Here is a 24,008-nt window from a genome sequence, read left to right on the forward strand (position 1 = left end):
TTTTACAATAAGATTTACTGTTTGTATGGGACCGTCCTGTGTTTGTTTTACATTTTTATTCTAGGAACATATATACAACCTAAAATTCTTCCTCTTTTATCTTTTTTTTTTTTTTAACATGGGCAGGCACCGGGAATCGAACCCGGGTCCTCTGGCATCGCAGGGAAGCATTCCTGCCTGCTGAGCCACCGTGGCCTGCCCCTCCCTCTTTTAAACACATTGAAATATGTAATTCAGTACTGTTAATTGTGTTCACAATGTTGTGGTATCATCACCCCCAGACATTACCAGAACTTTTCTGTCAAGCCAAATTGAAACTGTACCATTTTAAGCATTACCCTTCTGGGTGTTTTTTTTTTCTTATGTACTGTTATATTTAGTCTGTACTATTGTGCCCCTACTGATCATAGCCAGAATTACCCGCTCAAGTTAAAACTTGACTTTCTTGTGTCCTTGTTTTTTTTTTTTAAAGCCATGTTTTGTTTTGTTTTTTAACGTGGGCAGGCATCGGGAATCGAACCCGGGTCCTCTGGCATCGCAGGCAAGCATTCCTGCCTGCTGAGCCACTGTGGCCTGCCCTCCTTGTTTTAACTATGCACTTAAATAGCAGTGAACAATCCCTTAACTGTAAATATAGCTAGACCTCTCATAATCAACTCACTTTGAGCCTTCTTGGTATACATAGATGCATTTTTACATAGCCTTGATTAGTATGTACATAATGATAGTAATATCAAACACTCACATGGCATTTTTTCAGTATCAAAAACTATTTGAAGTGATTTATATATTCTGATTCATTAAGTAATTTTCAAAGAAAGTTTCTTGAGATATTATTATATAGGGTTACATTAGATATATATGCCAGATTTTACATAACTTTTTAAAAAAATTTTAGATAATTTCATTGTTCCCAAGAGAAAAGATAACCAATAAACATACCCTCACCAAATTGCTTAACTTTTAATATTGGCATTTGCATACTTTGTACTATGATTATAAATAGCTGTTTGAAAATTACCCTTCCTTTTCTTTTGGATTATTTCTGTGTATTAGATTTGAAGAAGTAGAATTATCAAGTCAAGGAATTTGGATAGTTTTATAGTTTTGTTGTATGAGGTTGCTAGGTTCCAGAAAGAGCACTGTCACACCTTCATTCTAATCCAGACTTTGCCACCAGACATGTGGGTGGATCATTAATAATGCTGGGTCTCATTTCTCTCATTTAAAGAACGAAGGCATTAGATTATATGATCTTCAGCATCCCCTACTGGTGAAATAGTCTATGAACATTTCTATAGATTTTATGGATAAATAAAATAGATTCTATGAATCTTTTTTCAGGAAGCTCCAGAATGACTGAACCATCATACCTCATAATCAACAACATACTAGTTTACTTAATCCTACATAGAAATAATTCATGTCTTGATAAATCAATTTTACTTTGGCCTCCTTTAGTTTTCTATGACTCACATGCTTGTGTTTGGAAACTTTTAGTTTTATATTTATATTCATATATTTTGTCATTCAGGACTCATTAAAATATGATAAATTTATTTTTGTTTTTCTAGACAGAATAAATCCAAGTCTGAAATTACTGACATGGTTCACTCCTCCACTATCATAGTATCAGACAAGGCTCATATTTTATCAGTGCAGAAGTTTGGACTGCGAGATACAATTGTGAAATCACAGCTAGTACAGAAAGAAGAGGATTATACTTATATCCAGAATTTCAGGTAGCTAACTGGGTCTTAAGAGTATTTTTAAATCAAAATGATTGTTCACCTCTTTGAAATTTAAACACTTCCTCCCAAATCATAGATCTGAAAGCAAATCATTCTGTAGAATCTCTCTCATCATTTTCTAAATGAGTGATTCCTTTCATTCTTTGTTAGCAAGCATTGATTCTGTTCCTTTTCTAGCCAAGAAGATGCAGAAGATGTGATACAATGGAAGTGATACAACTTCCAAATAGTTATAGAAATATTTGGAGAGTTATGTGGCTACAGAAAAGGGCTCAATATCTCAATGTCTTTATATCCCTCCAAGGTTTTTTTATTCCCATGATCATTCTGAGCCTTTGAAGAAAGTCATTTAAAATGAAATTAGTAAAATGAAGTTAGTGTTTGGATAATCTTATAAGACAGGTCTACTGATAAGTTAAATGAATAACAGTCCCAGGATTCTGCTAGATCTTTTTAAGTTATTACATTGGGTCTATAAGACAAAGTAACATAATTTCTAGGCATATAAACAGTGAATCCTAGTGCAAAATCACCTTTTGAACACTAGGGTTGCTTTCTGGCAGAAAGTAATTATCAGGATATTTGTGTGTTTCATTTCAGTAGTATATTCAGGGTCAAGAATTATTTGGGGGATTATACCTTTATAATGGCTGTATAAAGGTAAGTAAGAATGTTCAGACTTTTTCTGTACTGTTTGAAGTTGTTATCACAAAACCAACAAATATCATGGTGGACCGCAAGCCCTAGTGCCACAGACTTTGATCTAGGCCAGATATGATGTTCTTAAGTCTTAAAATTCCACTCTAGAAAAAGACCGAAATCAGCAAAATCAGCATAAAATACTTTTTTCTCTCCCTTCCATAGTCCTCCCAAGTCACTGATTGATTCTCTTTGGTGACAGGTTCTTTGTGGGAACATACAATGTGAATGGACAGTCTCCCAAAGAATGCCTCCGGCCGTGGCTAAGCCATGGCGTCCAGGCTCCAGATGTGTACTCCGTAGGGTGAGTGCTTCTCCTCAACAGCGTAGAGCCCTTGTCGCAGGGACGGGGATATGACTATGAATATGTAACTGAGTCTTCACAGCAGGTGAGAAAAATTGAAAAATGAACATGTGCTTGAACAACAGCTGCTTCCCTGTTTGATATTCTCCCTCTTAATAAATTGCTAGCACTATTAAAGTGCTGTTCTTGGCATTTAAATACTAATATTTAATTTTTAGTGCAACTCTCTGTCAGAATCAATTCACCCTGAACTGAATTTCATTCCTTAGATATTCAGCACTTTGTTGGTCACAAAGTAAAAATATCTTTTGTCAGGGAAGGAAGGTTAACTTTAAAACATTAAAAAAGCCCCATCAGTCAGACTTTTTTTTCCCCCCCACACGTAATATTTTCTCACCAGTATACTGGGCACTTTTAGGGGGAGAGGGGAGTGGGAGTTGCAAAAGAAGCATGCATGGTATAGTGGGAAGGGCTTAGAATTTGGAATTTACATAGAGCTAGGTTTGGATCACCATTTACCACTTCATGCTTATGTGAACATCTTTAAGGCTCTGAGGACAGTGGTCTGTGATGTAAACTGGGGATGTTTCCATTTACTTCAGAGGCAAGTGTTGAAGATTAAATAAGCTAATGTTTGTGAAAGTCCTTGGTAAGTCCCTTGGCAATAAGTGTTTATTTTTTCCTTTCCTAAAGGTATTGCAGATTAGCTAGAAAGCTAAGACTTATACTCCTAAACCAATTTGAGAATATGTCATCTTGCATATTACCTTTCTCTACTAACTGGTTTCTCCTCCCAACAGATTTCAGGAGCTTGATCTGAGTAAGGAAGCCTTTTTCTTTCATGATACCCCAAAGGAGGAAGAGTGGTTTAAAGCTGTATCAGAGGGTCTTCATCCAGATGCCAAATATGCGAAGGTAAGAGAGGAATTAGGGCCCTTTTAATTTTAGATTACCCTACAAGGAAATTCCAAGATAATGTGTCACTTTACCATGACCTTTATCATAAAAGCCAGCCCTTTTTACCCTGTGGGTTGGAAAAGATGCAAAGTCTTGGTACCATTGTAGGCTTTCTTAGGTTTTCACATAGCATGCTCAGTGAGTCAAATAGGTGATTATCCTGCATCTTAGCATAGAGAAGGAAATTCATCAATACCCTTGGCCAGCTTCAAGACCACTTTTCCTTCAGGATATTTATTCTTGTTTTTCACTTCTAATTAATGCCATGACTTGAATGTTTGGCTCTATTTTCCAGGTGAAGCTCATCCGACTAGTTGGAATTATGCTCTTGTTATATGTCAAGCAAGAACATGCAGCATACATCTCAGAAGTGGAAGCTGAGACCGTGGGGACAGGCATCATGGGGAGGATGGTGAGTTCTTGGTTGGTATGCTTGGCATTCTGATGGCCTTGATCTCTAAGGGTTTTTTTTGTTGTTGTTTGTTTTTTTTGTTTTTTATTGTATAATATAACATATATACAAAGCAAAGAAAGAAAAAAGTAACAATTTTCAAAGCATACTTCAATAAAATAGTTACCGAGCAGATCCCAGAGTTTGTAATGGGCTACCATTCCATCATCTCAGATTTTTCCGTCTAGCTGCTCTAAAACATGGGAGGCTAGAAGGAATATTAATATAGTGACTCAGCAGCCATACTCATTTGTCAAATTTCATTTTCTCTGTCATACCGCCTCCTTCTCCTTTCAACCTTCTCCTGGTCTGTAAGGATCTTTGGGGAGTGCCTGTTCTGAGTTTTTCTTGTTGAGAAGGGTGTTCACATTGGAAAATCGGGGGATGGAATTAATTGATAATCTTGGAAAGGCTGGTCTCTCTGGGTTTCAGGATTTATCTGACCTAGGAATCCTCTGGGGAGTATATGTTCCAGGAAGCCAAACCTAGTGCATGAAACCTTTATGGAGTCTCAGTTTGAGCTCTAGGTGATCCCTAAAGTTTTGACCCAGCTTCTCACAGTGTAGGGTATGCACGTATCCCAGTTTGGGGGTGCTGGTATTGCGAGATGAATTAGGTCCTAGGGCTAGATTGAGCAGACTATTTATAAATCATGTTTTAGTGAATTGCCAACTGATTTGCCCAGCTAGCACGCATTCTCATGTTCATTTGAGTTTCCAATTTCTTCCCATTTAATTCTTGAAGTAAGTTGGGTCATCAAGGAAAAGAAAGAATGCTAAAAGTAGGTTTGCAATTTCCTCTTCTTAGGCAATTAAAGTCCTGCTTTTAGGTTCTACTGCAAGAGCTTAACTTCAAGTGGAGGAGGGAGGGCATATAATTTGCCTATGATTAGTGAAATGAACCCTAGATTGAGAGAGCTAGATTCTGAACCCAACTTTACCACTGACTGGCTTGTCCTTTTGCCTTCTTTATTATGTTTTCTTATCTGTAAAATATAGATAATAATGCCTTCTTTACTTACCTCACAGGATTATTGTGAAAGCTAATCAAGAGGAAAACATTTTGAAATTTTGTGGGTTTAAATGACTGACACAATGAAGTTTGAAGTTGGATTTCCTTTTTTTTGGATCCTCTTCATAGGGTAACAAAGGTGGAGTGGCAATCAGGTTCCTATTCCACAATACCAGCATCTGCATTGTGAATTCTCACTTGGCAGCCCACACGGAAGAGTATGAAAGGAGGAACCAGGACTACAAAGATATTTGTTCTCGGATGCAGTTTTGTCAGGTTGACCCAAGCCTACCCCCTCTCACCATCAACACGCATGAGTGAGTCTGGGCTTCTCCCCATACAATTCAGCATGTCCGATGTGTAATGTTGTAGGCTCTGCATTTTGTTGGGGATGTGACTGGGGGCAGCTTCCCACTTCTAGAGTGATAATATCTGCCAGCTCTCAGTTACATGTGGATTATATCTCTTGGAACCTAATTCACCATCTGGCATACCTCTAGAATCTTTCTCAAACATTATCCCTGCCCAGAAAATGTTTACATTTTTTTTTAATGTGGGTCTGCCTTGATTTAACATCATGAGGAAAGCAACCAAAGAATGCGCAACTCAAACCCAGTTTTTACATTTTAGGATTTTATATGTCTGCTCTTCCCAAAAGGATGTGTAATTGAGAGATGGCTTCCATTTGTCTGCTTTCACTTACAGTCTTTTTTTCCCTCTTAATTACAAAGCTATAGTTGCAGCTACTTGGAGCTTCTCATGCTAATTTTTGTCTGTTCTCTTTATTTCTAAGATTTCTTTCTAAAACTTCCTATTTGTCTAAATTTCAAGTATATTAGAATTTCAGACTTTACAGTAACATTTAAAGGCTGTGCCCCTTCTTTTATAATGAGGAAGAAGCCATTGAGACCAGGGGATAATCAGAGTCAAGCCTCTCATCCTGCCTGCTGTGGAGGAAATTTCTTGAGTTCTAGAAGCTTACAGGATGGCTTTCATTCTCCAGGGAACCTAATGGGGAGTGTGTCTTATAGCTGCGTTCTTCCTTTCTGGTGAATCTGCAGCATCCTAGTTTGTGAGGTTACTGTTTGTCTACTTTTAGCTTGTGGATGCATTTATTTTGGGGTGTGTACACTGCTGTGCAGATTCTCTAATGATATGGTTGCTGGCTTGGCAGTATTGGCCCTTAGGGGATTGTACAGTGTCATCTGGAAGCATTCAGTTATCTTTGTCTCAAAGCAGTAGATATAATAAAATACCTGTCACATGTTGCAAAGGACAAAAAGAGCCAATAATATGGTGGTGGCTAAATACAGACTCCATTGTAAAGTTTGAGTTATGAACTGGAATGTGCCTAGAGGCAGAGGTGATGGCATGACATCACCAGGTTGGGGTCCTTGCGTGACTGCACGTGACTCCCGATACTTGGTCCTTTTTGCCTCTCCCCAAGAAGAGAGAAATTTTCATGTTGCTTTTAGATCTTATTAGACTATCTTTTCAATCACACAAGGATAAAATAATTGAGGAGAACTCAATGCTGTTTATAATGAACTTGGACCAAGATGCTTGAGTAAGCAACATGTTAAACATGGTATTAAAGGGGATTACAAGAGAAAAAAATTTAACTGAACAGCTGGATCACTTCCCCACCCAGCTCCCCAAGAAACAGAGCCTCCGGGGCCTTCTCTCAGAAGCACCCTGGATAGGACGGGTTCAAGTCCCTCCTAAACTCTGTTACCTTTGTGCTCTGTCCTCACAGTGTGATCCTGTGGCTGGGGGACCTCAACTACAGGATAGAAGAGCTGGATGTGGAAAAGGTGAAAAAGCTCATCGAAGAGAAGGCCTTTCAAACCCTGTATGAATATGACCAGGTACAGATGGCCACCTGTGTACTTGTCCGGCAGTTGCCCCTCTATGTGGTTGCAGAAAAACTTGCCTTCCCAGCTCCCAGGCCTCCTCTTCTCAGTGTGGGAGGTTTCCCTGAGGAGTTGATGCGATTCAGTCATTTCTTTGTTTTAACTGCGTTTTCCTCTTGCATAGTTGCCTCCCTGTTGGCTCTTTGAGGTTCCTTGTCTCCTTTGGAAGCAAGAGTGCTCTCTCTCTCTCTGTCCTTTCTCTCTCACTCATTCCCTCACTCACTCACCCACTTAAGAGGTCTGAAGTTGGGGCTAAAAAGGTACCAAACGTCTCATAAAGACGATAACTTGGTGCGTTTAGTGTAATTTAATAAAATTTTTTAGAATGATTCTCCTACACCTCCCGCCTTTGCCTGGTATGAATGACAGCTCTTCTTCCTGAGTGGCTTTCTTCACTTCCTGCAGGAAACGCCTCTGTAACCTGCTCTTCTTCACTTTTGTTTAACCTCGACTTTCTTTCTCAGCATTAGCCATTTCACAGTACAGGGAAAATCTGTTTTCTTCTGACTTTGTTCAGTCTGCTCCTCTCAATAGATTTCAAAGCTGTTCAGAGTTGTTCAGAAGGTTTTTCGTCCATAAGCCCCTCTTGGTATTGTTAGTTTAAATCTTTCTGTTACCCATTTTTTGCTCATTGTAGATCAATTGAAGAAAAAAATTCCAAATTTGTTATGTCTGTTGCATGGAATAATCTTGTTTTTATTGACTCATTTTTCTGTTAAAACTTTTTTCCTTGGTTTTACAAAAATTACTTGTATTCTCTTTAATCCTCATTTCAGAATTAATCCAGTCTGATCTATAACTACCTATTTGTTGCCTCTGTATTCTGGACTGACGCATTCTAATTTCCCTTGTCTCCTCTTGCCTTCTTTTCTGGTCTTTCCTGAAGTGAAAGTAAAAAAAAAAATTAATAGTAATAGTACTCATTTTATGTGGTCATTTTTGCTCTGTGGATAGTTTAAAGGAAGTTGTAGGTTTCTGGAAAGTTACTCTAGTGTGTGGAACCTTTGTAGAATCTTACAAGAAGCTTACATTAATGCCTAATTTTCAAAATTTCCTATTATTTTTTCATTACTGTCTTTTTAGCAAATCATATTTTGGGGAATTTGGCAAGTGGGGGTCCCCTGAATAGCTGACCCTGTCTCCTGTATTAGAGCTGATAATTTTCTGTCAGTCCACCCCGCACCAAGCTTGGTGCTCCTGAGAAGAGGCAGAGCACCTGTAGTTTTTGTCTCTTGCTAAGAATGTTATCAGGAAGGCGCTCCAGGCATTAGTGTGATAGGAAGAATACTGGCTATTCTTATGTGTTGAGCACTGTTCTAGGTTGATAACTAATCTTCCCAACAATCCTATGAGGTATTATAAATCCAAAATTTACAGATGGGGAAACTGAGGGACAGAGCTCCCTCCCCCACCCCCACAAGTCTCATAACTAATTTGACAACACAGTTTTTCTATCTAACTGCGTATTTGGAGCTACTGTGCTACCCAGATGAAGTGTTCAGTACCTAGAAGGGAAAAACTGTATGTCCGGTGATGCCTAATCTTTCTAGAGACATCTCAGTGAGGTGGTGTTCAGCCCTCCTTGGATGCAGACATGCAGCATAAAAGACCTTTACACCTGTATAGGTGAGGGAATGGCCAGCTTTCTCCTCTTCCTAGAAGTTAGTGAACTCAAGATCTGTATATGCTTTCTCATAGGCCTCTCTCTCTTTCTTAGGGTTTGGATTCTAGATTGATTTCCCTTTCTCTTTTGAGTCAAGGTTTGACCTTTTTATTCTGAGATTTAATTTTCTTCCATCCTTTTGTATAGCTGAAAACTCAGGTGGCTGCAAAGGAGGTCTTTGAAGGTTTCACAGAGGGTGAGCTCACATTCCAGCCTACATATAAGTATGATACCGGCTCTGACGACTGGGATACCAGGTAGGTCAGAGGGTGTTCCAGGGGGTTGAGCAAATGGAAATGCAGATGCTCTGCAAGGCACTTGCCCTTGTAGTTCTATAGAGGAAGATGTTTCCTGTGACTTTTTCCCATGTTTTGAGCTCCCGTCAAACATTTTCTCTCATTATCTGCTCATTAAACAGCCTGCCTTCCTATGTACTATTTTTTTCCTTAGTTTTTTTTTTCTTGCCTCCATTTAATTTGACTGCTTTAGACTTTGTTCCATACTAATTCTTGCTACTGATTTACTTTTCAGCTATGCTTAGGGTGGTGAGATGATTCCAATTAAGTTAACTTGTGCTTGTTCATTACATAGTAGTTAATATTTTTTATTAGCACTTACCGTGTGCCACACACTATTCTATACAATTTAGTTTAATCCTCTCAACAACCCTATGAGGTAAGTATGATTTCTTATCCTTATTTTATAGATCGGGTAAATGAGGCACAGAAAATTTAAAGCCTAAGCCTCCCAAGCAGGCAAGTAGGAGATCCAGGATTTGAATCTAGGCAATAGGAATCCAATCTCCTTTCTTAACCACCATTTTTTAAGGACAGTGCAGTACTTACTCTCAGATTACCTTTTTTTTTTTTTTTAACTTTTTAAATTGTATAATATAACATATATACAAAGCAAAGAAAGAAAAAAAGCAATAGTTTTCATAGTACTCTTCAACAAGTAGTTACCAGACGGACAGATCCCAGACTTTGTTATGGGCTACCATACCATCATCTAAGATTTTTCCTATTAGCTGCCCCAGAACATTGGAGGCTAGAAGGAATAAATATTTTTTTATCATCACAATTGACTTTTTTTTTCTTTTTTTTGAAAAATAACACATATACAAATAAGCAGTAAATTTCAAAGCATAGCATCACAGTTAGTTGTGGAACAGATTTCAGAGTTCCACAATTTAGGTTCTTACTTCTAGCTGCTTTAAGATACTAGAGACTAAAAGAAATATCAATTTAGTGATTCAGCAATCATTCGTTTGTTAAACTCTACCTTCCCTGTATAACTCCACCATCACCTTTGATCTTTCTATCCCACTCTTTAGGGGTATTTGAGCTATGGCCATTCTAACTTTTTCACATTGGAAGGGGCTGTCAATAATATGGGGTAGGGAGATGAAACTAGCTGATGCACTAGAGAGGCTGGGCCCTCTAGGTTTCAGGACTTATCTAATCCAGGGGCCTATCTGGAAGTTGTAGGTTTCTGGAAAGTTACTCTAGTGTGTGGAACCTTTGTAGAATCTTATATATTGCCCTAGGTGTTCTTTAGGATTGGCTGGAATGGTTTTGGTTGGGGTTTGGCAAGTTATCATAGGTAGCAATGTCTAACTGAAGCTTGCATAAGAGGAACCTCCAGAGTCACCTCTTGACTCTATTTGAACTCTCTCAGCCACTGATATTTTATTAGTTATACTTCTTTTCCTCCTTTTGGTCAGGATGGAATTGTTGATCCCATGGTGCCAGGGCCGGACTCATCCCTGAGAGTCATCTGCCACGCCAACAGGGAGCCTTTTACCCCTGGATATCATGTCCCACGTAGAGGGGAGGACAATGATTTCAGTTCACAGTTGAGCTTAGAGAGAGTGAGGCCACATCTGAGCAACAAAAGAGGTCCTCCAGAAGTAACTTTTAGGCATACCGATAGATGGGCTAAGTTTCTCCGCTACATAAGCTTCACAAGAGAAGCCTCAAGATTGAGGGCATGGCCTATTGATTTGGGTGTCCCTAATGTTTGACACAGTATCAGGGCTTTCCTTGATGGTAAAGTTTAATAATTCCGTATTTTTTCTCCCATCCCTCAAGGGACTTTGCCAATACTTTTTGATTATCTGCTTAATGTATTTTAGGATGTATCCAGACATTACATTAAGCTACACACGATTAAAGGCCCTCATTCTTATTCTGGGTTCCCTGTGTTTCAATTGTTCAAATGAGCTATCCAGACAGGCTGAGTTAGATTATGTGCTACAGAAAATTTAGTGTCAGATTTGCCTTTTTGTCTCTCCCCTAATCCCCATAGAAGAATAAAGACCAGAGAATCTATCTGAATGATGTTTGGGCTCTGAACTTTGGGAGTTGTTTTGGCATGATAGCCACAGGATACATGTTACCCCTTGGTTGACCTGAATCATTCCTTCCCTATCACATACCTTAGCTGCATGAACTTGCAGGCTTTTCCCTACAGTTTTCTGACTGAGCCAAGGTGGTAGTCGGGCAGTGGGTGCTGCGGTCTCTGTGAAGTCTCCCAGTGTTGGCTTTGCATTTCAGTGAGAAGTGTCGTGCTCCTGCCTGGTGTGACCGGGTCCTCTGGAAAGGGAAGAACATCACTCAGCTGAGCTACCAGAGCCACATGGCCCTGAAGACCAGTGACCACAAGCCTGTCAGCTCAGAGTTTGACATTGGGGTGGGTAAGCCTGCAGTAATCTATGGGGAATTGATTCTCACAACCGAGACCACTTTTGTCTTTCTGGTCTCCTCCTCCACTCAGAGAACGAGGAAACTTCTTTTAAAAATTGTTTTCACATTGTAAAAGCAGTTCACTACTGGTATAATGCTATGATATATTTCTACATACATATATATATTCCCCTTTGCTTTTTGAACTGAATCTTTCCAAACCTTTTTTATGCATTTACACACGATTGTGTCAGTTTTCTACATACAGCATACAGGATGTTTTTCCTTTTTTGTAAAAGAGATTGCATTATGAATATGTCTTAAGAGATATTTCCATATCAGTAAAGGTAGAGCCACCTCAGTATTTCTAAAGGCTTCAAAGTATTCTGTAGTGTGATAAACCCTAATATATGTATCAATGATTAAATTTTGCTATAGTGAGCACCCTTCACATATATCTTTGTGTACCTTTATCAGAATTTTTATAGAATGAAATGCCCAAAGAAGAAATTAGAGATTCAAAGAAAAATGTATTTTAAACTTATTAGATTCTACTAAATTATCCTCCTAAACAGTCATTACCATTTTACATGTCTAGCAACAGTGTATGAACTTTATTTTTCCACACTCTTGTCGATATTGGATTTTATCAGTCTTTTAAATTTTTGTCAATCTGATGAACAATAAAAATGCTTTTCATTATTTTAGATGACATTTCTCAGATTACTAGTGAGGTGGGGCATTTTGTCACTTGTTTATTATCTATTTGCATTTTATTTCAATGACTTCTGTGTCTATATTGCCAGTTCTGAAAGGTATGTGGTTAGGGTGTATCAGAATCTCTGAGGGTGTGGGTACTTAGAAAACAGCTTAATGAGTATTATAATTAAAGTTTACTTATTGGAAAATGAAAAATATTATGTATTTTTAAATTAATTTTTTTCTCCTTTTCTTAAATACCAAAAAACACCAAAAAAAAAAACGCAAACATTTGTAACCTCTGATCATTCCTCTCCACACACACAATCAGCAATTCACAACACTACCACACAGCTGCACACTCACCATCATGATCACCTCCCAGATACACCCGCATCCATCCTGAAAAAGAAACAAAAAGAAAACAGAAAAAATTCACACACACCACACCCCCCTCCCCTCCCCCCCACCGACCACCAGCACTTCACTCTAAATTTATTTTAACATTTGTTCCCCCCATCATTCATCCCCACTCCATATGTTCCACTAGTCCGCTGACAAGGCAGACAAAAGGAGCATCAGACACAAGGCTTCCACAACCACACAGTCACACTGCGAAAGCTACACCACTACACAATCATCTCCAAGAAACACGGCCACTGGAGTACAACTCCACACCCTCAGGCAGCTCCCCCCAGCCTCCCTACCACATCCTGACCAACAAGGTGATATCTATTTATTGCCTAAGAATGAACTCCAGGACAACCCTTTGACTCTTTGGAATCTCTCAGCCATTGACACTTTATTTTGCCTCATTTCACTCTTCCCTCTTTTGGTCGGGAAAGTTTTCTCAAAATATTATGTTTATAATTGAAAATACTGTAGGGAAAACTTGACAAAATCTTCTTGGTTGATAGAGTATGGATTAAAAAAGCTTGAGAATGCTGCTTTAAATCAAGCCCTAGAGAAGATTCTCACTGCGGGATGGTTAGCTAGGCACTAAGTGTCTTTCTGTTCTGGACCTATGTCCTGGCAGAATTGCCCACCAAGCTTCCACTCTCTTTCCTTTTTTTCTGCTAATCTGGAAGCAGTTGACTTTACCACAAGCTTTGTCTCCAGGGGGCCCTACTAATTATATTGTTAATTGGAGTCTTGGTTAATTAATTAAATCTATTTAGCTCTCACTTTCTGTAGAAAATTATTGTGTTGCTATCAGATTCTATTTCCTAATGCTGGAATGCCTTCTATACTGAGAAAGAGGAAATGGGCAGAAGTCCAAGTACTTGTCTGATGTTTGTCTTCCAGGTGAGGGTAATAAATGAAGAGCTTTACCGGAGGACCCTGGAGGAGATTGTTCGTTCTCTGGATAAGATGGAAAATGCCAACATTCCTTCTGTGTCTCTCTCCAAGACAGAGGTAGGGAGGGCCTGTTAAGAATATTGGCATCAGGCCCTTGTATTCATAGAACTTAAATGTCCCTGAGCTGATAGGGCTCAAAATTCTAGGACGCACCTATCAGACAGTGGACTCCACTCTTTATAGCTGTTTGTAGGTAAAGTGAGGCTGATGATGCCAGCTCAGAAGAGAGAGTTTGTTTGTTTAGGTATGTTCATCTCCTGATCTTCTAAACCAGCAGTCTTTAATTTTGTAGCTCATCTATTCCACCCACACATGGGCCACCCATGAGTTTAAATAATGGCATAGGTGATTCAAAATATGTCTTATTTGATTTTAGAATAACCGGTACATATTTTTGCAATGAATTTGGCTTTCTACTGGTGGTTTACTTTGACTGAGATTAAATAGAGTCTGAATTTCTTGGGTGCGCCCATGAGTTGATAGAAGACAAGGCAATGTAGAAAAGTCATGGGCAATGGGGGAAATCAAGCTAGACCTAAAGGTTTTTCATGTTAGAACCACAGTGTAGATAATTCAGAGTTGGCAAAATCTAGCAGTCAATCAAATGGAAGTTTATGTTGAGGACATTTTTAATGTCAAGCTCCTTGGAAGAATGATTTTGAGCTTCATGTTTGGGGGTAGAATTTGTAAAGGGTGTTTTGGAAATGGTCTTTGGGCACAGAAGATTTAAATTTTAACTTCTTCACGAAATTTACTTATAAAAAGTTTTTTAAGTTTGGAGGTTTCTGAGTTAAACACAGATAACTGGTCTTTAGTGGTAGCTGTGGCCTTACAGAAATATTGAGTGACAGTCTTTCGTTTTCTTTCTTTTTTTTTGAAAGAGACAGTCTTTCATTTTCTTTCTCAGGAGACCCAGTTGAGTTGAGGTGCTAGGCAGGTTGCTGAGGAGAGGGCACTGGTTCTGATTGATCCTGGGTTTGTTCCAGTTCTGTTTTCAGAATGTGAGGTACATGCAGTTGCAAGTAGAATCCTTTACAATTCACAATGGACAAGTACCCTGTCAGTTTGAATTCATCAACAAGCCTGATGAAGAATCCTACTGTAAGCAGTGGCTGAATGCCAACCCCAGCAGAGGGTTCCTCCTGCCAGGTAAGTTCTCTGTTCCCTAGTTCCTGGTTACTGGTTTGGGGTGCGACCTCCTCTACCTTTATTCATTTTTCTAAAATAAGTTTTTTTGCTTTCTCCCATTGAAACTTTAAAAAAAGCCTTGTAGATGCACCCCTTCACAAGTAAAATATGAAATAAGGTGAGTATGATTCATTTCAAAAGGATTCCCAGTGGTGGTTTACATGTTCCTTCATTTCACAGAAAGAGAAACAACATTCCTATAAGGCAGGTGCTGCTATTAAAGGAACCATTTCCCTGTCTCACTATAATCAACTCCCAAGTATTTGCTCCTGTACAGGAAAGATAATGGGATGGTGACCCTGAAGTTATATATGCTCTGGAACATACCATCCGAGTCTTTCCCCTAACATTTCCTTTTCACTCAGCATTCTGCTATGTGGCAGAGGGATTAAGCATGTTTTGTGGATAATTCATAGATTGATAATTACACTATATTTCCTATTAAATAAGGTATCTTGATCTTATCTGGTTCAAGACAGGTTCTTTGATTAATGCCTTCTTATTGTATTATTTCTAGCTTGAGCTATGCTCCTTAGTACTTGAATTGACTTTTATAGCATTTGTCTTTTCAAATGTTATTTTTGTATTCTCAGTTGTATCATAAACTCCTTGTTCTTGTGTCTCCCAAATGCTGAGCACATAGCTACTTGATGATTGATACCTTTTATTTCCTTTCCCTAACCCTTATGCCATACCCTCCTCCCTCCTACCAGGAATCAAACCTGGGTCTCCGACATGGCAGGTGAGAATTCTGCCACTGAGCCACCGTCACATAGCCCTCTCTCTTTACTCTTGACCTCTTCCCCAGCCAACACTTTTTTTTTCCAGATTCTGACATTGAGATTGAATTGGAGCTATTTGTAAATAAGACCACAGCTACAAAGCTCAACTCTGGTGAAGAAAAAATTGAGGATATTCTGGTTTTGCACTTGGACAGGGGAAAGGATTACTTTTTGTCTGTGTCTGGAAACTACTTACCCAGTTGTTTTGGGTCTCCTATTCATACATTGTGCTACATGAGGGAGCCAATTTTGGATCTACCACCTGAAACAATTAGAGAACTGGTGAGTTACATGATAAAAGGAAACATGTAAAACTGTCTAGTTGCCAAGCCACTCAAACAAGCTATTCTTGGGTCGACCTTCCCAGGGACCTGGGACTTCCTCAGCCTCCCTAGAGGCTTAGTCTATCAGCTATGCATTCCTGTGGAACAAACCTCCCCAGATTTTTAGTAGCTTAAAAACAATGGTTTATTGCTTCTCATGAACCTTTGGGCTTCCAGTGTGGTACTCCCGCTGGTCTCACCTAGGTGCATTTGTGCAGGTGCAGTCAGGTGGCAGCTGTGATGGGGGGAGGGTTCAAGATGGCCTTCCTCACATTTCTTATTGGCTGTTTGCTGGGCCTCTCTAGCCACATGGTCTCTCCTCATATGATAGGTTAGTCCAGGCTTCCATACATGGTAACAAGAGCATTCTAAGAGCACCAGGGTAGAAGCCAAAGCCATAATGCTCCTTTAGGGTTTAGGCTCTCAAACTCACACAGTACCACTTCTGCCACATTTTACTGGTCAGGGCAAGTTGCGAAGCTACCCAGATTCCAGAGGTGGGGGAACAAACTCCACCTCTTGATATGAAAAGCTGTAAATCTTGTGGCCATGTTTTTTTAGACTTTTACATACAGTTCTTTTTTTTTTTTTTTACATTTTTTTATTGTGAAATATAACATATGCAAAAAAGCAGTTAATATCAGAGTACATTTTAATAAGTAGTTATAGAACAAATTTCAATATATGGTATGGGTTACAGTTCCACAAATTCAGGTATTTCCTTTTAGCTGCTCTAAGACATTGGAGACTAAAAAGAAATATCAATATGATTCCGTAATCATACTCATTTGTTATATCCTAGCTTCTGTATTATAATTCCTCCTTCTCTTTTGATCCTTCTCCCAGTCTTTAGAGATATTTGGGCAATGGCTATTCTAACTTCTTCATCACACATAATACTTTAGAGAAGCTCAGTGTTGGATACTAAGATAATGAAGAGTCCCTTGCCCATGATATTACTCCTTTTTTTTAATCAATTAATCACTTGGTAGTTATCATCCTAAACTAAATTTGCTAAGATCTAAAAGTTTTCTATGGAGATAATTCAAATACAGGGGGACTAGTATGGAGCAGATTTATGGTAATATGTATTCTTTTTTTTTTCCCATTGCATTTTTTCATTTATGGACTCTTGAACTCTATCCCCCCATTATTTAGATGAAAACAAAGGCCAAACAACGAGAGTGATTTGTCACAGGTCACATGGTGAGTTGACAGACCTGGACCTTCAACTCAGGATTTTGGCCTCCCATGTCTGTACACTTCCCTCACCAGACCATGCCATATCTCTGGTTCTAATAGAGAAATACTGTAGGTGTGATTTTTATGTTTTTTTTCTTTCCAAGAAGATGGTGTATATTTTATATGATTCATTGGAACTGCTTGCCATAACCCTCTCCCAATTCTCAAAAATCACCTTTTGTCCCTTGATTTTGCCACCTGACTTCATTTTTTGCTTATGGAATATTTAATTGGGGGCATTGAAAGGCTTCCCTTTTTCCATGGGTTAGATGTCCCTTTATCATGCATTCTCTTAAACCAGCCTGGCAGAAGTTGCATTGGTGGGCCTTGTTGTCACAATTTTTATTTCTTTTCAGACTCTGATGCCAGTACAGGTGGAAGATGATGGGAGCCAGTTGGAGAACCCCATGGAAATCCCCAAAGAAGTCTGGATGATGGTTGATTACCTGTACCGAAATGCTGTCCAGCAGGTAGGTGGTAGTTAAGCAGTCAGACCCGATGGAGGCCAGGCTGCCTTGAGAAAACCCATCCTCAGCCACAGGAACTTCTGGCTTAAAAAGCTTTTACCCCATGGAACCTTGGAGAACTATTCTTTCTCCAGAGAGTGAATGATGGATACCTAGGTGTATGTGTTACACCCCTGTGAAGCCCTGCTGTTACACACAGTACTTGACAACTCCCAAGGGAAGTAACCTGGCACAGAACAGCCTTCCCAGCATAGCATGTTCTCTTCCCTGTCCTCTGGGCTGCCCCAGCTAGAAAGCCATCTGGAGGCCTCTCAGAATGTCAGCCTGCTATTCTTTGCAGGAACTCTCACCAGCTTCTGAGACCAGAAGGGGCTAACTTGTTGCAAGCCAACCAGAGGTAGGAAACCAGATAGAGAACCCCAGGCCATCAGTTAGGATTTCTTATATGACTTGGGCAAGCTTCATGGGGTCATATTCAAGCTATAATTCCACAGTTAGAGGAACATTCATTCTAACAATATTCAGTTTTTAGCTTTTTAAAAAAAATTTTTGCTTACATTTATTGTTATAATGTATCAAGCACTATTCTCAGTTTTAGGGTATTGCTTCATTTAGTTCCCTCAATAACTTTAGATGCATAGAGAGGTTAAATAACTTGGTCAGTGTTCTAAAGCTGATAAATGGGAGGTTGGATTCAAACCCATGGAGTCTGACTCTAGAATCCATATTCTTTTTTTTTTTAACTTAAAAACTTTTTTATTGTATAATATATATAAAAAGCAAAGAAACGAAAAAGCAGTTGTTTTCAAAGCACTCTTCAAAAGTAGTTACAGGACAGATCCCGGAGTTTGTCATGGGCTATCATACCATCATCTCAAATTTTTCCTTCTAGCTGAACCAGAACATTGGAGACTAGCAGGAATGAATACTTTTTTTTATCATCACAATCAACTTTTTTTGCATGTGAAAAATAACATATATACAGAAAAGCAAAAATTTCAAAGCACAGCACCACAATTAGTTGTAGAACGTATTTTAGAGGTTGACATGGGTTACAATTCCACAATTTTAGGTTTTTACTTCTAGCTGCTCTAAGATACTGGAGACTAAAAGAAATAGCAATATAATGATAGAATCCATATTCTTAAGCACCATGCTATTCTACTTTTCCTGTAGAACTCCTTTCAAGTGTAGCTTTTTTTGTTATTGTTATTTTACTCCTTTATTTCAAGTGTAGCTTTTGAACTATACATGTAACATTGTTATTATTCAAGTGTAGCTTTTGAGCAATATATATAATGTAGTTATTATTAACAGTTATATGACTTTGTCTTTTTATAAACAAATGAATAAAAAGTATCCGAGGACTAATGAAAATACCTTTATTGCCATAATCTAGTCGGCTCAAAGCACTGGGGTGCATTTTGGCTTAAAAATTGTATATTTTCTTTTTTTGGTTAATCCCTCTATAGCATTTCAGGAGGTTGAGCTACTATTAAGTTTTCCGCTACATCAAATTTTCTTATCATGTGTACTATGCCCTACCTATAGTTTTATAATAGATGCCTTGTCCCTCTAAAGACCTTATGGGGGGACATGCCTGAGAAGGCCTGAAAAATGAATTAGCCCCATCAGCCCGGATCAGATTGTCTACCAGGGTGATATAAGGACCTCACACACTGTTCCTTTTTATATTTGACTGGTGATTATATTTCTAGGCCAGAAAATCATGGCCAGTTTTTCTGAGAAAATAATTATTTGTGACTTTCTTCCCTTTTGCAGGAAGATCTGTTTCAGCAGCCCGGTCTGAGATTGGAATTTGAGCATATCAGGGACTGTTTGGATACTGGCATGATTGACACCCTCTGTATCCTTCAGACATTCAGCTGTGTGTGTGTGTGAGAGAGAGAATATGAGTAAGAGAAGTGAGAGAAAGGAAATAAGACTATTGTAAGGCTCAAAAACTGATATATATCCTCAGCTATTATGTTTTTCCTGTTTAAAATTTTGCATAGGGAAGACTTTACAACTTTAAGCAACTTATATAGCAAGAACTTAGAAGGGCCTGGCTGAGTTGACAGTTTGGCCCCTTTGAGATGTTAGGCTGGCATCTAAGTGAGCAGAGAAACTGACTGGGTGGGCAGAACTTCTGACATGTGCTCAGTCCTGGGCCTTTTCCTAATCATGGGCAGCATCATCAATTGTTCTTTAACCATGGACCAAAAGCTGCTAGCAATCATTCTGTAGCTGAGGCCTTGCTACTTTTCCTGGAGAGCCTGCCAGAGCCTGTTATTTGTTACAGTGCCTACCATAGCTGTTTGGAGTGTTCTGGCAACTACATAGCAAGTAAACAGGTGAGGGGATGTATTGAGTGTATACATGCCACTAGCCCTAGGTCTCATGGGACCTGAGGGAACAAAGTGGACACAGTCCTTCAAATACAGTGTCTTAGAAATGTAACTCTGTCTCTTTCCTTCATGAACCTTTTCCTTTTTTTTATGGCATCATACTTAATTCCAATGACTCAATCCTGAAACCTGAGTTCATTTCTGACTCTTCCTCTCCTTCATCTCTGACATGCCAAATCCCACTGGTCTATCACCCACCCTCTCACCTCCACTCTCATTCCACTTACTTGGTTCCAGGGTCTGCATTCAAGCTCTCCCTTTGCTGATCTGCTGCACACCACCTTCAGATTATGTTTCCTAAAGCTCTCTTTCATCATGTTACTATTAGTCAAAAATCATAGATGATTCTCCACCGCCAGTGAATCATTTTCTTAAACAAATATCCAAAACTTAATGGTTCAGACTTGTAATAGGCCAAGTAGAATAACCTAGAAAACTTAATAATATAAGCTCCAGAGCCTCACCCCAAATGCATTGAATCAGAATCTTTAAATGAGGCCCAGGAATCTACAAGCTCCCCAACTGATTCTGATATGCATATAGCTGAGGTACTCATTGAAATAGCCTGATCAACCCTCCAGGCTTAGTGCCTGTTAAAACTGTTTTTGCTTCTGTGAAAATTGACTTTTCACAATGTGTTCTTTCTACTTGTCTCACTGTTTTCTTTCTCTTGCCCTTTTTAATATTTTCCTCTGCCCTATAAGTATCCTAGTTCCTATCCCTGCAAGTTCAATCTTGTTTTATATTCAATACCCAACTAAATTGTCTTCTATTTCCTGTAGTGTTTTGAGAACACGCAATTAGAAGTTCAACCTCTAAATTCATATAGTGCTCAATCTATGACTCTCTTTTGGCACTTGTGCCAAGTGGTAAGTGATCAGAGTTTTCTGTGAACCACCTTACTTGTGCAATTGGATCTGTACTTAGTTATTGGAACATAGTAGGAACTTGACAAATGATTGAATGAATGAGAAGACAATTCCCAATTCTCCTTCTTTCAGGTCATTTCCAGTCTTCCCATATACCACAAAAATGTCTTTAACTATTTGATGGCGTTTTTGCAAGAATTGCTGAAAAATTCAGCAAAAAATCATTTGGATGAGAATATTCTAGGTAAGCAACCACGTGTATGTGGGCAGCATTACCACAAACTAAGAAACACATTATGAGAAATGTGGTCGAGGAGGGTCCCAAGTCCATCAAGTCCTCTGCTGAATCATTTGTTTTCTGTGTTTTTCATGCAGCTAGCATATTTGGCAGCTTGCTGCTTCGAAATCCAGCTGGTCACCAAAAACTTGAAATGGCAGAAAAGAAGAAGGCTCAAGAATTTATTCACCAGTTCCTCTGCAATTCACCCTGAGTCTCCTATCTCCTTCTTTATTTTACCTGAGGCAGACAATTACCAGTCCCACCTATTTCAGCTCAAGAGATGCCTTAAGAGGTGTGAGATCCCCTGGGAAGCAAGAATGGTAACTGCTGTTTCCTGAGCCCAGACTCCCAAGGCTAGCACCCTCAGTGCTATTAAGTTGTGAAAGACATGGGGGGAAACTCACCATGATAAAACTGACATCTGGTGTTGAACTTTAGTTATTAACACAGATCTCTATTCCTTCAATTTTAAAAATTTAAAAATAACTTTACTTCTTGTGCTCTCCCAACATGCCTCCAGGACATAGTGCCTTCCCTGTGTCCTGGGATGAGCAGATCATGATCAGATATCATTTAAACAAACTTGGAGTCTCTAAAAGAGAATGACTTGGACAGCAAGAATGCAGATAGAAGCTGCTGGATAAACAGACCACAGCCACCCCAGATGCTTCCAGTTCTCAGTCTGAGGACATGAATAGATGCATATGCAGACCCTATACCCCACCTACTCAAAAATGGCTCAATAACTCTGAGGCTGGCCATTCAGTCTCTGAGGGCAACAGTGTCTTGAAAATGAAAACACTGAAGAAATCAGTGTTATGGTGAAATAAGTGGGATTTCCTGGGCCAGCAAACGCTCCAAACTGTATATAATGCATCCCTTCATTTGTGTAATATATTTTGATGATAAATGTATTTTAACAATGGTTGTTGTGTGTGTTTTTATCTAAGAGATAGCAGCTCTCTTCAGCTGAACTTTTTGGCTTCAACACTGGGGCAGTTGGTCAGGGATCAAAGAGACGTTACCTGACAGTCTGATGGGTAACAGACTCTTCACATTTTTCAAATAAGAGATGTTACAGCTATGACCTAAACCTCTCAACCCCTGGTTGTCCCACTCTTTGAATATTCTAGAGAGAAAGCTTCTGGAAAATGGGCAGTGGCTGCTGGGAGGATTTAACAGCTGGATCTTCCAGGCAATTGGGTTTGAAAAAGAAGTCTAACGAAAGCACTGGTAAGATGGCTTCTTGGGCAGTGGATGCCACTACTTCCTGACAGAAAAATGTGATTTTAGAACCTGGCCAGTAGGATAGCAATGTGAATGGTTAAAAACAGGGAATGACCTGCATGTGTAGATGGAATTGAGTTCCCCTGAAGCCAACGACCCTCTGCAGCAAAAAAAAAGTTGGGCAGCCTCGGCAGGAGTGTGAGGAAAAAGGGAATTGGGTGCCTATGAAAAAAAATGAGGAGAAAGAGGCGGCGTCACCGGCCTCGCTGGCTGGTTTAGAATACAACCACTTCTGCCTCTTGGATCCAGTCTTCCTTTCTTAATTTCTCCACTTGCCAGCCAGGGCCGTCCTGCCTATATTAACTTTGATGGATGATGAAGGAAGTTGGGGGCCATAGACGGAGAAATCCGGGAATGCCACAGCCATTCAGGCTCTCTCTTTGCGGGTCCGAACTGGGATTCTGACGGCTGGCTGGTTCTTACGTTGCAGTTGTGCCTGCCAGGACCGGGTAGCCAAGCCGAGGCGCCCTCAGAGTAATGGTTAGGGGCTCGTCCCCCTTCGCTCATCTCTAGAGCCGCAGAAACGAACTTACCGCCACGGCCACATCCTCGCTGTACCTCCCCCACTCCTACTGCTCGCCAATTGGAGGCTGGAGCTCAGCGACCAGAACCCCTAAACCAACCAGAAGCGCCAGGGAGAGGCGGAGCCGCGTCCCTTCCTTCCTCCGGAAAGCGGAAGCGGAAATGACGCTAGGGGAAGGTGGGGGCAATCATGGTGCCGCTGGGGAGGGGAGAAGCTGCCGCTGCCGCTGTTGCCGGGAGCCACGGAGGTAAAAGGCTAAACTAGACTCGGCCTGGGCTTGGGGGCATCGCGGGGAGCGGGGGGCTTAGGCTCATTCCTGAAGCATTTGCCAGTAGAGACCCCAGTCCAGTCACCAGAGGGACCCCACCCCTACTCCGTTTCCATGGGAATGGGTATCCAGCCCCCCTCCCCTGTTTCCATGGAGACCTGGACCCTGCCCCTCTTCGCCCGGCTTGGAGCCCCCAGCCTGTCTGGGGTTTTTTTGTGTAGCCCTGAGCTGGAGCTTTCCCAGACTGGTTCCTTTTCCCAGCCTCCTCTCAAGGGTGCTCTGTTCGTACTCCTTTGCCACCCTCGAACCTCCTGGTCTGTTTTGTTCCGGACAGTTGGTCTCCGTGTTGCCGCGGATGGTGTCGGGACAACCCAGTGGGGCCCTCGGTGTTCTTATCTCTCTTCTCAGATGTGGCGAGATGTGCATCTACGGGGTTGCGTAAGCTAGTAAGCTAGAGCAAGGGGTCGGGCGGGTTCCTCCCGTATCTGATCCCTTGGCCTGTCACTGGTAATTACCTCTGTCTAACCTACCCACTACGTAAGGGCTCACTTTCACACCCCGAACAGAAGTACAAAGCTAGACCGAAAACTAAAGTGATGTACTGATTATCTTTATATTTTCCGTTCTGCCTGTCAGACCCGCATTTGTAGAACCTCTGTGTTTGCAGGTGAAGGAAGAATTACTATTCCAGAACCGGAAAGCTTCACATTTGGTATTTTCCCCAAGATCTACAAGTCTTTCATTCATTTCGTGAACTCCTAATAAGCTAGGAGTTGAAGACTCCCTCACCGCAGGGACCCCATTATTCAAGCATAGTTTCTGATTGACACCAGATTATTTTAGGAGAAAATAAGATAAAGTGATCGTCATTAGACATGCG

General features: G+C 40.1%; 2 protein-coding genes and 1 long non-coding RNA gene across 5 annotated transcripts in view; 2 read left to right on the plus strand and 1 right to left on the minus strand.

The window, feature by feature from the left end:
- Nucleotides 1–21,975, plus strand: part of INPP5B (inositol polyphosphate-5-phosphatase B) — a 53,090-nt gene extending 31,115 nt beyond the window's left edge. The window contains 16 exon segments of the mRNA XM_077150227.1: nucleotides 1,575–1,742; nucleotides 2,653–2,754; nucleotides 3,555–3,669; nucleotides 4,007–4,123; nucleotides 5,303–5,490; nucleotides 6,930–7,041; nucleotides 8,897–9,006; nucleotides 11,305–11,440; nucleotides 13,438–13,548; nucleotides 14,478–14,640; nucleotides 15,508–15,743; nucleotides 17,383–17,496; nucleotides 19,276–19,360; nucleotides 19,720–19,847; nucleotides 20,903–21,014; nucleotides 21,146–21,975. Coding sequence (XP_077006342.1) covers nucleotides 1,575–1,742; nucleotides 2,653–2,754; nucleotides 3,555–3,669; nucleotides 4,007–4,123; nucleotides 5,303–5,490; nucleotides 6,930–7,041; nucleotides 8,897–9,006; nucleotides 11,305–11,440; nucleotides 13,438–13,548; nucleotides 14,478–14,640; nucleotides 15,508–15,743; nucleotides 17,383–17,496; nucleotides 19,276–19,360; nucleotides 19,720–19,847; nucleotides 20,903–21,014; nucleotides 21,146–21,261 — 2,113 coding nt within the window. The 3' untranslated portion in view covers nucleotides 21,262–21,975.
- Nucleotides 5,762–23,009, minus strand: LOC143674479 (uncharacterized). The gene is made up of 3 exons (XR_013171072.1): nucleotides 22,871–23,009; nucleotides 15,658–15,723; nucleotides 5,762–7,966 (listed from the first exon to the last, which is right to left on the minus strand). It is a non-coding gene; the product is annotated as an uncharacterized LOC143674479 (long non-coding RNA).
- Nucleotides 22,990–24,008, plus strand: part of MTF1 (metal regulatory transcription factor 1) — a 49,692-nt gene continuing 48,673 nt past the window's right edge. For 2 of the 3 annotated variants that reach the window (XM_077150230.1, XM_077150228.1), the window contains exon 1: nucleotides 22,990–23,107. The gene's annotated coding sequence lies outside the window, so the exon portion shown is untranslated. Of the gene's footprint in view, nucleotides 23,108–23,184; nucleotides 23,575–24,008 lie in introns of those variants that run through there. The other variant, XM_077150229.1, reaches the window with a different exon arrangement.

This window comes from Tamandua tetradactyla, chromosome 2 (genome assembly GCF_023851605.1).
Source record: "Tamandua tetradactyla isolate mTamTet1 chromosome 2, mTamTet1.pri, whole genome shotgun sequence".
NCBI classification, from domain to species: domain Eukaryota; kingdom Metazoa; phylum Chordata; class Mammalia; order Pilosa; family Myrmecophagidae; genus Tamandua; species Tamandua tetradactyla.